We start from the raw sequence: 12,559 nt of genomic DNA, 5'->3' as shown, positions 1-12,559 counted from the left end.
CTCTATACCAATAAAATTATATCCTATTAACATCTACAGTTTGACATCCAAGTGTGTGTTATGTACAGTTTGACATCCAAGTGTGTGTTATGTACAGTTTGACATCCAAGTGTATGTTATGTATAGTTTGACATCCAAGTGTGTGTTATGTGCAGTTTGACATTCAAGTGTATGTTATGTGCAGTTTGACATCCAAGTGTGTTATGTACAGTCTGACATCCAAGTGTATGATATGTACAGTTTGACATCCAAGTGTATGATATGTACAGTTTGACATCCAAGTGTATGATATGTACAGTTTGACATCCAAGTGTGTGTTATGTACAGTTTGACATCCAAGTGTATGATATGTACAGTTTGACATCCAAGTGTATGATATGTACAGTTTGACATCCAAGTGTATGATATGTACAGTTTGACATCCAAGTGTATGATATGTACAGTTTGACATCCAAGTGTATGATATGTACAGTTTGACATCCAAGTGTATGATATGTACAGTTTGACATCCAAGTGTGTTATGTACAGTCTGACATCCAAGTCTATGATATGTACAGTTTGACATCCAAGTGTATGATATGTACAGTTTGACATCCAAGTGTGTTATGTACAGTCTGACATCCAAGTGTATGATATGTACAGTTTGACATCCAAGTGTATGATATGTACAGTTTGACATCCAAGTGTTTGTTATGTACAGTTTGACATCCAAGTGTATGATATGTACAGTTTGACATCCAAGTGTATGATATGTACAGTTTGACATCCAAGTGTATGATATGTACAGTTTGACATCCAAGTGTATGATATGTACAGTTTGACATCCAAGTGTGTTATGTACAGTCTGACATCCAAGTGTATGATATGTACAGTTTGACATCCAAGTGTATGTTATGTACAATTTGACATCCAAGTGTGTTATGTACAGTCTGACATCCAAGTGTATGATATGTACAGTTTGACATCCAAGTGTATGTTATGTACAGTTTGACATCCAAGTGTATGATATGTACAGTTTGACATCCAGGTGTATGTTATGTACAGTTTGACATCCAAGTTTATGATATGTACAGTTTGACATCCAAGTGTGTGTTATGTACAGTTTGACATCCAAGTGTATGTTATGTATAGTTTGACATCCAAGTGTGTGTTATGTGCAGTTTGACATTCAAGTGTATGTTATGTGCAGTTTGACATCCAAGTGTGTTATGTACAGTCTGACATCCAAGTGTATGATATGTACAGTTTGACATCCAAGTGTATGATATGTACAGTTTGACATCCAAGTGTATGATATGTACAGTTTGACATCCAAGTGTATGATATGTACAGTTTGACATCCAAGTGTGTGTTATGTACAGTTTGACATCCAAGTGTATGATATGTACAGTTTGACATCCAAGTGTATGATATGTACAGTTTGACATCCAAGTTTATGATATGTACAGTTTGACATCCAAGTGTATGATATGTACAGTTTGACATCCAAGTGTATGATATGTACAGTTTGACATCCAAGTGTGTTATGTACAGTCTGACATCCAAGTGTATGATATGTACAGTTTGACATCCAAGTGTATGATATGTACAGTTTGACATCCAAGTGTGTTATGTACAGCCTGACATCCAAGTGTATGATATGTACAGTTTGACATCCAAGTGTATGATATGTACAGTTTGACATCCAAGTGTGTGTTATGTACAGTTTGACATCCAAGTGTATGATATGTACAGTTTGACATCCAAGTGTATGATATGTACAGTTTGACATCCAAGTGTATGGTATGTACAGTTTGACATCCAAGTGTATGGTATGTACAGTTTGACATCCAAGTTTGTTATGTACAGTCTGACATCCAAGTGTATGATATGTACAGTTTGACATCCAAGTGTATGTTATGTACAGTTTGACATCCAAGTGTTATGTACAGTCTGACATCCAAGTGTATGATATGTACAGTTTGACATCCAAGTGTATGTTATCTACAGTTTGACATCCAAGTGTATGATATGTACAGTTTGACATCCAAGTGTATGTTATGTACAGTTTGACATCCAAGTTTATGATATGTACAGTTTGACATCCAAGTGTATGTTATGTACAGTTTGACATCCAAGTGTGTTATGTACAGTCTGACATCCAAGTGTATGATATGTACAGTTTGACATCCAAGTGTATGTTATGTACAGTTTGACATCCAAGTGTATGATATGTACAGTTTGACATCCAAGTGTATGTTATGTACAGTTTGACATCCAAGTTTATGATATGTACAGTTTGACATCCAAGTGTATGATATGTACAATTTGACATCCAAGTGTATGTTATGTACAGTTTGACATCCAAGTGTGTTATGTACAGTCTGACATCCAAGTGTATGATATGTACAGTTTGACATCCAAGTGTATGTTATGTACAGTTTGACATCCAAGTGTATGATATGTACAGTTTGACATCCAAGTGTGTGTTATGTACAGTTTGACATCCAAATGTATGATATGTACAGTTTGACATCCAAGTGTATGATATGTACATTTTGACATCCAAGTGTATGATATGTACAGTTTGACATCCAAGTGTATGATATGTACAGTTTGACATCCAAGTGTATGATATGTACAGTTTGACATCCAAGTGTATGATATGTACAGTTTGACATCCAAGTGTGTTATGTACAGTCTGACATCCAAGTGTATGATATGTACAGTTTGATATCCAAGTGTATGTTATGTACAGTTTGACATCCAAGTGTGTTATGTACAGTCTGACATCCAAGTGTATGATATGTACAGTTTGACATCCAAGTGTATGTTATGTACAGTTTGACATCCAAGTGTATGATATGTACAGTTTAACATCCAAGTGTATGTTATGTACAGTTTGACATCCAAGTTTATGATATGTACAGTTTGACATCCAAGTGTATGTTATGTACAGTTTGACATCCAAGTGTGTTATGTACAGTCTGACATCCAAGTGTATGATATGTACAGTTTGACATCCAAGTGTATGTTACGTACAGTTTGACATCCAAGTGTGTTATGTACAGTCTGACATCCAAGTGTATGATATGTACAGTTTGACATCCAAGTGTATGTTATGTACAGTTTGACATCCAAGTGTATGTTATGTATAGTTTGACATCCAAGTGTGTGTTATGTGCAGTTTGACATTCAAGTGTATGTTATGTACAGTTTGACATCCAAGTTTATGATGTGTACAGTTTGACATCCAAGTGTATGTTATGTACAGTTTGACATCCAAGTGTGTTATGTACAGTCTGACATCCAAGTGTATGATATGTACAGTTTGACATCCAAGTGTATGTTATGTACAGTTTGACATCCAAGTGTATGTTATGTATAGTTTGACATCCAAGTGTGTGTTATGTGCAGTTTGACATTCAAGTGTATGTTATGTGCAGTTTGACATCCAAGTGTGTTATGTACAGTCTGACATCCAAGTGTATGATATGTACAGTTTGACATCCAAGTGTATGATATGTACAGTTTGACATCCAAGTGTATGATATGTACAGTTTGACATCCAAGTGTATGATATGTACAGTTTGACATCCAAGTGTGTGTTATGTACAGTTTGACATCCAAGTGTATGATATGTACAGTTTGACATCCAAGTGTATGATATGTACAGTTTGACATCCAAGTGTATGATATGTACAGTTTGACATCCAAGTGTATGATATGTACAGTTTGACAACCAAGTGTATGATATGTACAGTTTGACATCCAAGTGTATGATATGTACAGTTTGACATCCAAGTGTATGATATGTACAGTTTGACATCCAAGTGTATGATACGTACAGTTTGACATCCAAGTGTATTATGTACAGTCTGACATCCAAGTGTATGATATGTACAGTCTGACATCCAAGTGTATGATATGTACAGTTTGACATCCAAGTGTGTGTTATGTACAGTTTGACATCCAAGTGTATGATATGTACAGTTTGACATCCAAGTGTATGATATGTACAGTTTGACATCCAAGTGTATGATATGTACAGTTTGACATCCAAGTGTATGATATGTACAGTCTGACATCCAAGTGTGTTATGTACAGTCTGACATCCAAGTGTATGATATGTACAGTTTGACATCCAAGTGTATGTTATGTACTATTTGACATCCAAGTGTGTTATATACAGTCTGACATCCAAGTGTATGATATGTACAGTTTGACATCCAAGTGTATGATATGTACAGTTTGACATCCAAGTGTATGATATGTACAGTTTGACATCCAAGTGTATGATATGTACAGTTTGACATCCAAGTGTATGTTATGTACAGTTTGACATCCAAGTGTATGATATGTACAGTTTGACATCCAAGTGTATGATATGTACAGTTTGACATCCAAGTGTATGATATGTACAGTTTGACATCCAAGTGTATGATATGTACAGTTTGACATCCAAGTGTTATGTACAGTCTGACATCCAAGTGTATGATATGTACAGTTTGACATCCAAGTGTATGTTATGTACAGTTTGACATCCAAGTGTATGATATGTACAGTTTGACATCCAAGTGTATGTTATGTACAGTTTGACATCCAAGTTTATGATATGTACAGTTTGACATCCAAGTGTATGTTATGTACAGTTTGACATCCAAGTGTGTTATGTACAGTCTGACATCCAAGTGTATGATATGTACAGTTTGACATCCAAGTGTATGTTATGTACAGTTTGACATCCAAGTGTATGATATGTACAGTTTGACATCCAAGTGTATGTTATGTACAGTTTGACATCCAAGTTTATGATATGTACAGTTTGACATCCAAGTGTATGATATGTACAGTTTGACATCCAAGTGTATGTTATGTACAGTTTGACATCCAAGTGTGTTATGTACAGTCTGACATCCAAGTGTATGATATGTACAGTTTGACATCCAAGTGTATGTTATGTACAGTTTGACATCCAAGTGTATATGTACAGTTTGACATCCAAGTGTATGTTATGTACAGTTTGACATCCAAGTGTATGTTGTGTACAGTTTGACATCCAAGTTTATGATATGTACAGTTTGACATCCAAGTGTATGTTATGTACAGTTTGACATCCAAGTGTGTTATGTACAGTCTGACATCCAAGTGTATGATATGTACAGTTTGACATCCAAGTGTATGTTATGTACAGTTTGACATCCAAGTGTATGATATGTACAGTTTGACATCCAAGTGTATGTTATGTACAGTTTGACATCCAAGTGTATGATATGTACAATTTGACATCCGAGTGTATGTTATGTACAGTTTGACATCCAAGTGTGTTATGTACAGTCTGACATCCAAGTGTATGATATGTACAGTTTGACATCCAAGTGTATGTTATGTACAGTTTGACATCCAAGTGTATGATATGTACAGTTTGACATCCAAGTGTGTGTTATGTACAGTTTGACATCCAAATGTATGATATGTACAGTTTGACATCCAAGTGTATGATATGTACAGTTTGACATCCAAGTGTATGATATGTACAGTTTGACATCCAAGTGTATGATATGTACAGTTTGACATCCAAGTGTATGATATGTACAGTTTGACATCCAAGTGTGTTATGTACAGTCTGACATCCAAGTGTATGATATGTACAGTTTGATATCCAAGTGTATGTTATGTACAGTTTGACATCCAAGTGTGTTATGTACAGTCTGACATCCAAGTGTATGATATGTACAGTTTGACATCCAAGTGTATGTTATGTACAGTTTGACATCCAAGTGTATGATATGTACAGTTTGACATCCAAGTGTATGTTATGTACAGTTTGACATCCAAGTTTATGATATGTACAGTTTGACATCCAAGTGTATGATATGTACAGTTTGACATCCAAGTGTGTTATGTACAGTCTGACATCCAAGTGTATGATATGTACAGTTTGACATCCAAGTGTATGTTATGTACAGTTTGACATCCAAGTGTATGTTATGTACAGTTTGACATCCAAGTGTGTTATGTACAGTCTGACATCCAAGTGTATGATATGTACAGTTTGACATCCAAGTGTATGTTATGTACAGTTTGACATCCAAGTGTATGATATGTACAGTTTGACATCCAAGTGTATGATATGTACAGTTTGACTTCCAAGTGTATGTTATGTACAGTTTGACATCCAAGTGTATGATATGTACAGTTTGACATCCAAGTGTATGATATGTACAGTTTGACTTCCAAGTGTATGTTATGTACAGTTTGACTTCCAAGTGTATGTTTGCTTTCTTTATTAAGATAGAAAAGGTCTTACCCTCTTACAGTTGTGTTGTAAATATATGTGCAATGATTAGTTTGCTTGTTAATTTGTCATAGGCAGCCAATTCTGGGGAGAGTATATATTTTGCTACTTTTTAGTGGTATAATTAAATGGAAAACTTGAGCCATTGCCAACAGAATGGAAGAATAAAGATGTTTAGTTATATTAGCTTGAATAGTCACTGGACTTCAACATAAATAGGAATGCAAAGAAAAGCATGAACAGTATCCAAAAATGTTTTAAAAGTTAAGGGATAAAATTCATAAAGTTTCCCTATGCAGTGAACTAAAGAGATCTTCATTGGGTTACCATAAATCACATACATAAAGACACACAAACAAGGGCTGAGCCATGTATACAACAAATATTTACATGTTATAGTGATACAAAAATATTAAAATAAAGATAATATTTGATGTAAATGGTTAAATTTAGGCCACACAGGGGACAGGACACAAATCTGATATAAATGGTTAAATTTAGGCCACATATGGGACAGGGCACAAATCTGATGTAAATGGTTAAATTTAGGCCACACATGGGACAGGGCACAAATCTGATGTAAATGGTTAAATTTAGGCCACACAGAGGATAGGACACAAATCTGATGTAAATGGTTAAATTTAGGCCACACAGGGGACAGGACTCAAATCTGATGTAAATGGTTAAATTTAGGCCACACATGGGACAGGACACAAATCAGTTGTAGACATGGCAAAATTGCAATACAGTAAGAAAGTGCTAATATCACAGTCTGTAAAGGGATATATTTATTTATTTATTTGAAATCCATCATTAAGTATTTCCATACACTTATGATACAAATATATAACTTGTGGATTGCTTGTGTATTAAAGAGTTTGCACCAAAAACTGCTTAGTATTATAAAATGTTATTAGTCAAAGCTAGAAACGTGTGTTTTATTTTACACATCAAAAGACATTTGATTTCTCAACACAATATTTTATTCCATATCAATCAAGAGTAGAAGTCAAATAAAAGCCAATTCTGTCATACAAGATGCAGGAAGTGGAAAAGTGTATGAAGGACTCCATTTCAGAGAAACTGAAGCAAGCCAATACCTAGAACTTAATGGTAAATTAACTTTTGTTTATTTCTTGCAAAATATTTTATAAGACTACAGTGTCATTTTAACTTGTATGTTTAAAATGACATCTTACTAAGATGACTATATAAAGTTGATGATTCTATTTTGTCCATATATTCTGTATACCAAAACTTATGTCACTGTGTATGCTTTCATTCTCATAGATACATTAAATTACACATAACCTGTGCCAAAGAATTCTAGTTCTTCACCCCTTACTTCACATGACCAATGCCTAGGCTGTGACAGTAAGAATTTTAATTTTAGGAAAGATTCAGGGACCAAATTAATCTTTCATAGCTAGTAATGCTTGGGATCATTAACGATTTAATAGTGGGTATAAAATGGAACATCTTGTCTAACATGTACAAGATGAATTTGAAAATGGTGATTACTTGAAGTGATAACATAGGGTCTTGTACTTTATTAATTCAGTTAGATCAACAGTTAGAAGAAACCTGGGAAATTGAGACAAGATATTTTATTATTTTATTGTGCATTAATTTTGCTGTTAAAGCTCCCAAGTGGTTATTACTTCAGCTTATCTTTTTGAACACTTGACTTATCAAGTAAAAGTTTAAATTGTACCTTTAACTATTCTTGAAAACTAAACAGGATGATCTCATAGATCAACATAGAATTTCAGCCTCTACTTGTAAAAGTTAATTGGTTATTATTGTAGTTCAAGGAAAATAAAAAATATGGAACAATAATATGTTTTCATGATCACAAAAGAGCTCCATTAGTAGTATATGAATGCATGTATCTCTGTGATGTAGTTTATTGATAAAGACATGCAACATGGAAAGATGCAGTAGGCATTTTTATCTCCTCAGATTGAAAGGCTAACAGATGGTTGTAGGACTAACTACAAGCAAATCAATTATTTTCATTTGTTTTGTTCTCTGTTATGTACTTTTTGTTTTCAGATTTAATGCAAATATGTTAGAAGTTGTGAACTAATAACTAATCAAAATTCTTCTTTTAAGAAGGCAGCTTTCAAAACAGTAAAAATACAACTAGTATTATTTAAAAAGTAAGGCTTTCATCGTTTACCTTAAATTTACAGGAATGCTTTGCAGTTCACTTTACCACATAAAAGCAGAATTTATTTATTAAAAGACTGTACTTATCATATAAAACTAAAGCATGTATATATATATATATGTGTGTGTGTGTGTGTGTGTGTGCAGAATCGTAATTATTCTGTTGGAATGGGATTGATTTGTCATTGACAACTCATTTCCATTTCTTTAAAAATTTCTTTTAGGTCAGGAATATTTCCTAACTTGCAGTTTTTCAATTATTTAAGATGCTGTATCTTACACATTTAATTTTTACCCCAGATATCATGTTTGAAGGGAATAGAAACCCCATATATCACATTAGAAGGGAACAAAAAACCCAGCTATCATGTTTGAAGGGAATAAAAACCCAGATATCGCATTAGAAGGGAATAGAAACCCCAGATATCATGTTCGAAGGAATAGAAACCCAGATATCATGTTTGAATTTAATAGAAACCCCACATATCATGTTTGAATGAAATAGAGACCCCACATATCACATTAGAAGGAAATAGAAGCCTCACATATCATGTTGGAAGGGAACAGAAAACCCAGATATCATGTTGGAAGGGAATTGAAACCCCATATATCACTTTAGAAGGGAATAGAAACACCAGATATCACATTAGAAAGGAATAGAAAACCCAGATATCATGTTTGAAGGAATAGAAACCCAGATATCATGTTTGAAGGGAATAGAAACCCCACATATCATGTTTGAATGAAAAAGAGACCCACATATCAGATTAGAAGGGAATAGAAACCCCAGTTATCACATTAGAAGGTAATAGAAACCCCACATATCATGTTTGAATGAAATAGAGACCCCACATATCACATTGGAAGGAAATAGAAACCCCAGATATCATGTTGGAAGGGAACAGAAAACCCAGATAGCATGTTGGAAGGGAATTGAAACCCATATATCACTTTAGAAGGGAATAGAAACCCTATATATCACATTAGAAGGGAATAGAAACCCCAGATATCACATTAGAAGGGAACAGAAAACCCAGATAACATGTTGGAAGGGAATAGATACCCCCGATATCATGTTTGAAGGGAATAGAAACCCCAGATATCACATTAAAAGGGAATAGAAACCCCATATATCAAATTAGAAAGGAATAGAAACCCCAGCTATCACATTAGAAGGGAATAGAAACCCAATATATCAGGTTGGAAGGGAATAGAAACCCCATATATCATGTTGCAAGGGAATAGGAACCCCATATGTCATGTTGCAAGGGGAATAGAAACCCCAATATAATGTACAGAAATATGTGAACATGTAATAAATCATCATTAATTGATATGTACATGTATATATTTATTTTCTTCTAAGTGTGTTATTTACAAATGAAATAAATCAAATTTCCAATCAAGAAATCAATATTCTGAATTTGATAGTGTTTTAATTGTTTTATGATGCTGTATCTTGCACTTTTCATTTTTCACCAGATATTGCATTGGAAGAGAACAGAAATGCCAATTTAAGGTACAGGTGCTTGATAAGAATATTGAATAAAATGTAATGCAGTTGTATTTACAATTATTTAATTTTAATCCACTAAGTGTATTACTGACAATATGAATCAGGTATTCAAATAAGAAATCAACAAATCAGTTTCGTTTCATTTCATTTAATGTTGTCCTAAAACCTATACATGTATATATGTCACTGGAGTATAATCATTGGCAAAAAAGAAGTAATCAGTTGCTGAACCATTTTTTAACAAAATTTAGTGAATTGTACATACAAATAGACATTTTAGAAATTCTTTTTAACTGTTCATTTTCAGCAGTGTTGATATATCTAATAAGTATTCCAATTTCTAATTTAAGGCCTCCAGAAAATGATTCCTATGAAAAATTGCACCCGTATGCAAATAATGACATCCAGATGTATAGCTCACTGAAGATTCCCAAAACATCCAAAGGTAACTTCATCAGAAATGTATTTTCATTTTCTTGAACTGTACTTACTCAAAAATTAAACTGAGTAAATTCAAATCATGTGATTAAGATAATTAATATTATTTGTTGGTGTTTTGACCATGACAAGGAAATCCCCGTCAAGGGGTTATATTATGTGTAGGCCTTTTGACCAAGACCAGGAAATCCCTGTCAGAGGGTTATATTATTTGTCTGCACATGAGGCTCTGCGAGGGGGGGTCTGCAACCCCATTACTGGGATTTCCTTGTCGTGGTTCAAACACTTATTAGTATGATTATTTTTCCTACCTTTTTTAAAAAAAAATATTTAAATTAAAGCAGCCATGCACTTTTGCAATATAGTTCAAATCACAGTATTCATCAGGAACTATTATTGCCACTCACTCTGTATAATGGTCATCAGAGTTTGCACTCTTACGAAAATCTGAATAATTATCTAAGTATAATCTAACTATGTATACCACTCTTAGAAAAGATGCAAATAATCACAAAAACCCAGCTTATACTGATTATGAGTTACAAGTATAGCATCATGAGCATCTCGAGCCATATGCGTTTATTTTGTAAACACGTATTAATATGATTATATTAATGAGGATATAGGGGTGCCCAGTCGACTCTATGTGCACAAATGTTATGCATGAGGAAATATAAACATAAAATCATTTGATAATACTGCATTATCAGATTTAATTGATGGATGTCATGTGAAAATAACAATAAGAAATTAATATCTTTTATACAAATAACTTTTAAATTTCTTCAGGTCAGATTCTGAAAAAGTTACCTTGTAGGCAATGGTAAGGTAAAATACACACCTCAGCCTAACGAAGTTGTAACGGCTATGAGGGGACTTAAATGGATGATATTCGAGGATATATTTTGTTCTGGAAATATGACATGTGTTGTTCTTTTTGGTACTATGATTCGCAACATGCAAATCTTGTGGAAAAGCGTGTGGACTAATGAATGAATCACTCTGATTGTTAAGTGCAGGAATTTTCATTTGTTTACAATGTTTGATTGAACTGGGGCTGGTTGGAAGTGTTTGAACTGGGTCTGCTTGGGAGTGTTTGATTCAGCTGAGACTGGTTGGAAGTGTTCGGTTCAACTGGGACTGGTTGGAAGTGTTTGATTCAACTGGGGCTGGTTGGGAGTGTTTGATTCAACTGGGGCTATTTGGAAATGTTTCAGCTGGGGCTGGTTGTGAGTGTTTGATTCAGCTGGGGTTGGTTGAAAGTGTTCGATTGAACTGGGACTGGTTGGAAGTGTATGATTCAACTGGGACTGGTTGGAAGTGTTTGACAGAGTTTGAAGAATTAGATTCTTTTAGCTACATTTAATGATGCTGACCTGAAAATGTACTAAGTTGCAGATATGATAAAATTCAACATGCTGTGTGTGGTTTCCAGCAGAATACTAATTAAACTTTATGTGCATGTGTCTGTCTGTCTTTCTCCAAATATTTTGTATTGTGTGTTATCAGAGTTGCAGAGACCTTAAGATGCTTTATGATTCAATTTCTTTTTGTTATATATCTGCTTTTGTTTGATTTTATAACAACTCTGTCAGAGGCAGCAGCAGACAACAGTGTTTTTTCTTTTCAAAAGTTGTTCCTAGCTTGTGGAGACTATGACAGAGATGACCTGACTGAGACAACCAGACAGAGATAAGAAAAGAAAGGTTAGCAAATCAGCGAGATTGATTTCTATGTTGCATGGGTGAGATCATGGAGTCCTATATAGTTGTCTCCAGTTGACCTGGAATACATAGTGTTTGATTGCATTCGACATCATTTCACTTGTTTACAGTATTCAGTTATTGTGTGCAGGAGGCATTTTTATCATGCTTTGTCAATCTTCCCAGTTGTCAGTGCTCTATGCTTTCTGTTTCCCTTTAAAGTTAAACAGTGTACTGAAGTTATCTCGATGTATTAGATTTTGGGTTGATCTACCGACTTCCATGGCAGTGTCTAAATTTATACTCAACTTTTTCACTTATTGTGTGTGTGGCAACTGTTTAAAGTAGACATGATTTTAATTGGAATATCAGCAAACAGTGGATAACTTTGCAACACTGTCCACATTGTTCTGATGAATATATACTTCCAGTACGTATTATTAATGTTTATTC

The 12,559-nt window shown here is 34.2% G+C and overlaps 1 protein-coding gene across 2 annotated transcripts in view; it reads left to right on the top strand.

The window, feature by feature from the left end:
* LOC149774834 (neural cell adhesion molecule 2-like) overlaps positions 1-12,559 on the top strand; it is a 158,442-nt gene that overhangs the window by 143,524 nt on the left and 2,359 nt on the right. Inside the window, exons 12-15 of one of the 2 annotated variants that reach the window (XM_089944700.1) lie at positions 7,284-7,390; positions 9,932-9,968; positions 10,316-10,410; positions 12,037-12,109. In XM_089944700.1, the coding sequence (XP_089800826.1) occupies positions 7,284-7,390; positions 9,932-9,968; positions 10,316-10,410; positions 12,037-12,062 (265 nt within the window). In that variant the 3' untranslated portion in view covers positions 12,063-12,109. The remainder of the gene's footprint in view (positions 1-7,283; positions 7,391-9,931; positions 9,969-10,315; positions 10,411-12,036; positions 12,110-12,559) is intronic. The other variant, XM_089944699.1, reaches the window with a different exon arrangement.

The sequence above is a fragment of the Sinohyriopsis cumingii genome, unplaced genomic scaffold, assembly GCF_028554795.1.
Source record: "Sinohyriopsis cumingii isolate HCF-2022 unplaced genomic scaffold, ASM2855479v2 utg000127l, whole genome shotgun sequence".
Lineage (NCBI taxonomy): Eukaryota > Metazoa > Mollusca > Bivalvia > Unionida > Unionidae > Sinohyriopsis > Sinohyriopsis cumingii.
Note: the sequence above shows the minus strand (reverse complement) of the source record. Positions and strands in the feature narration are given on the sequence as shown.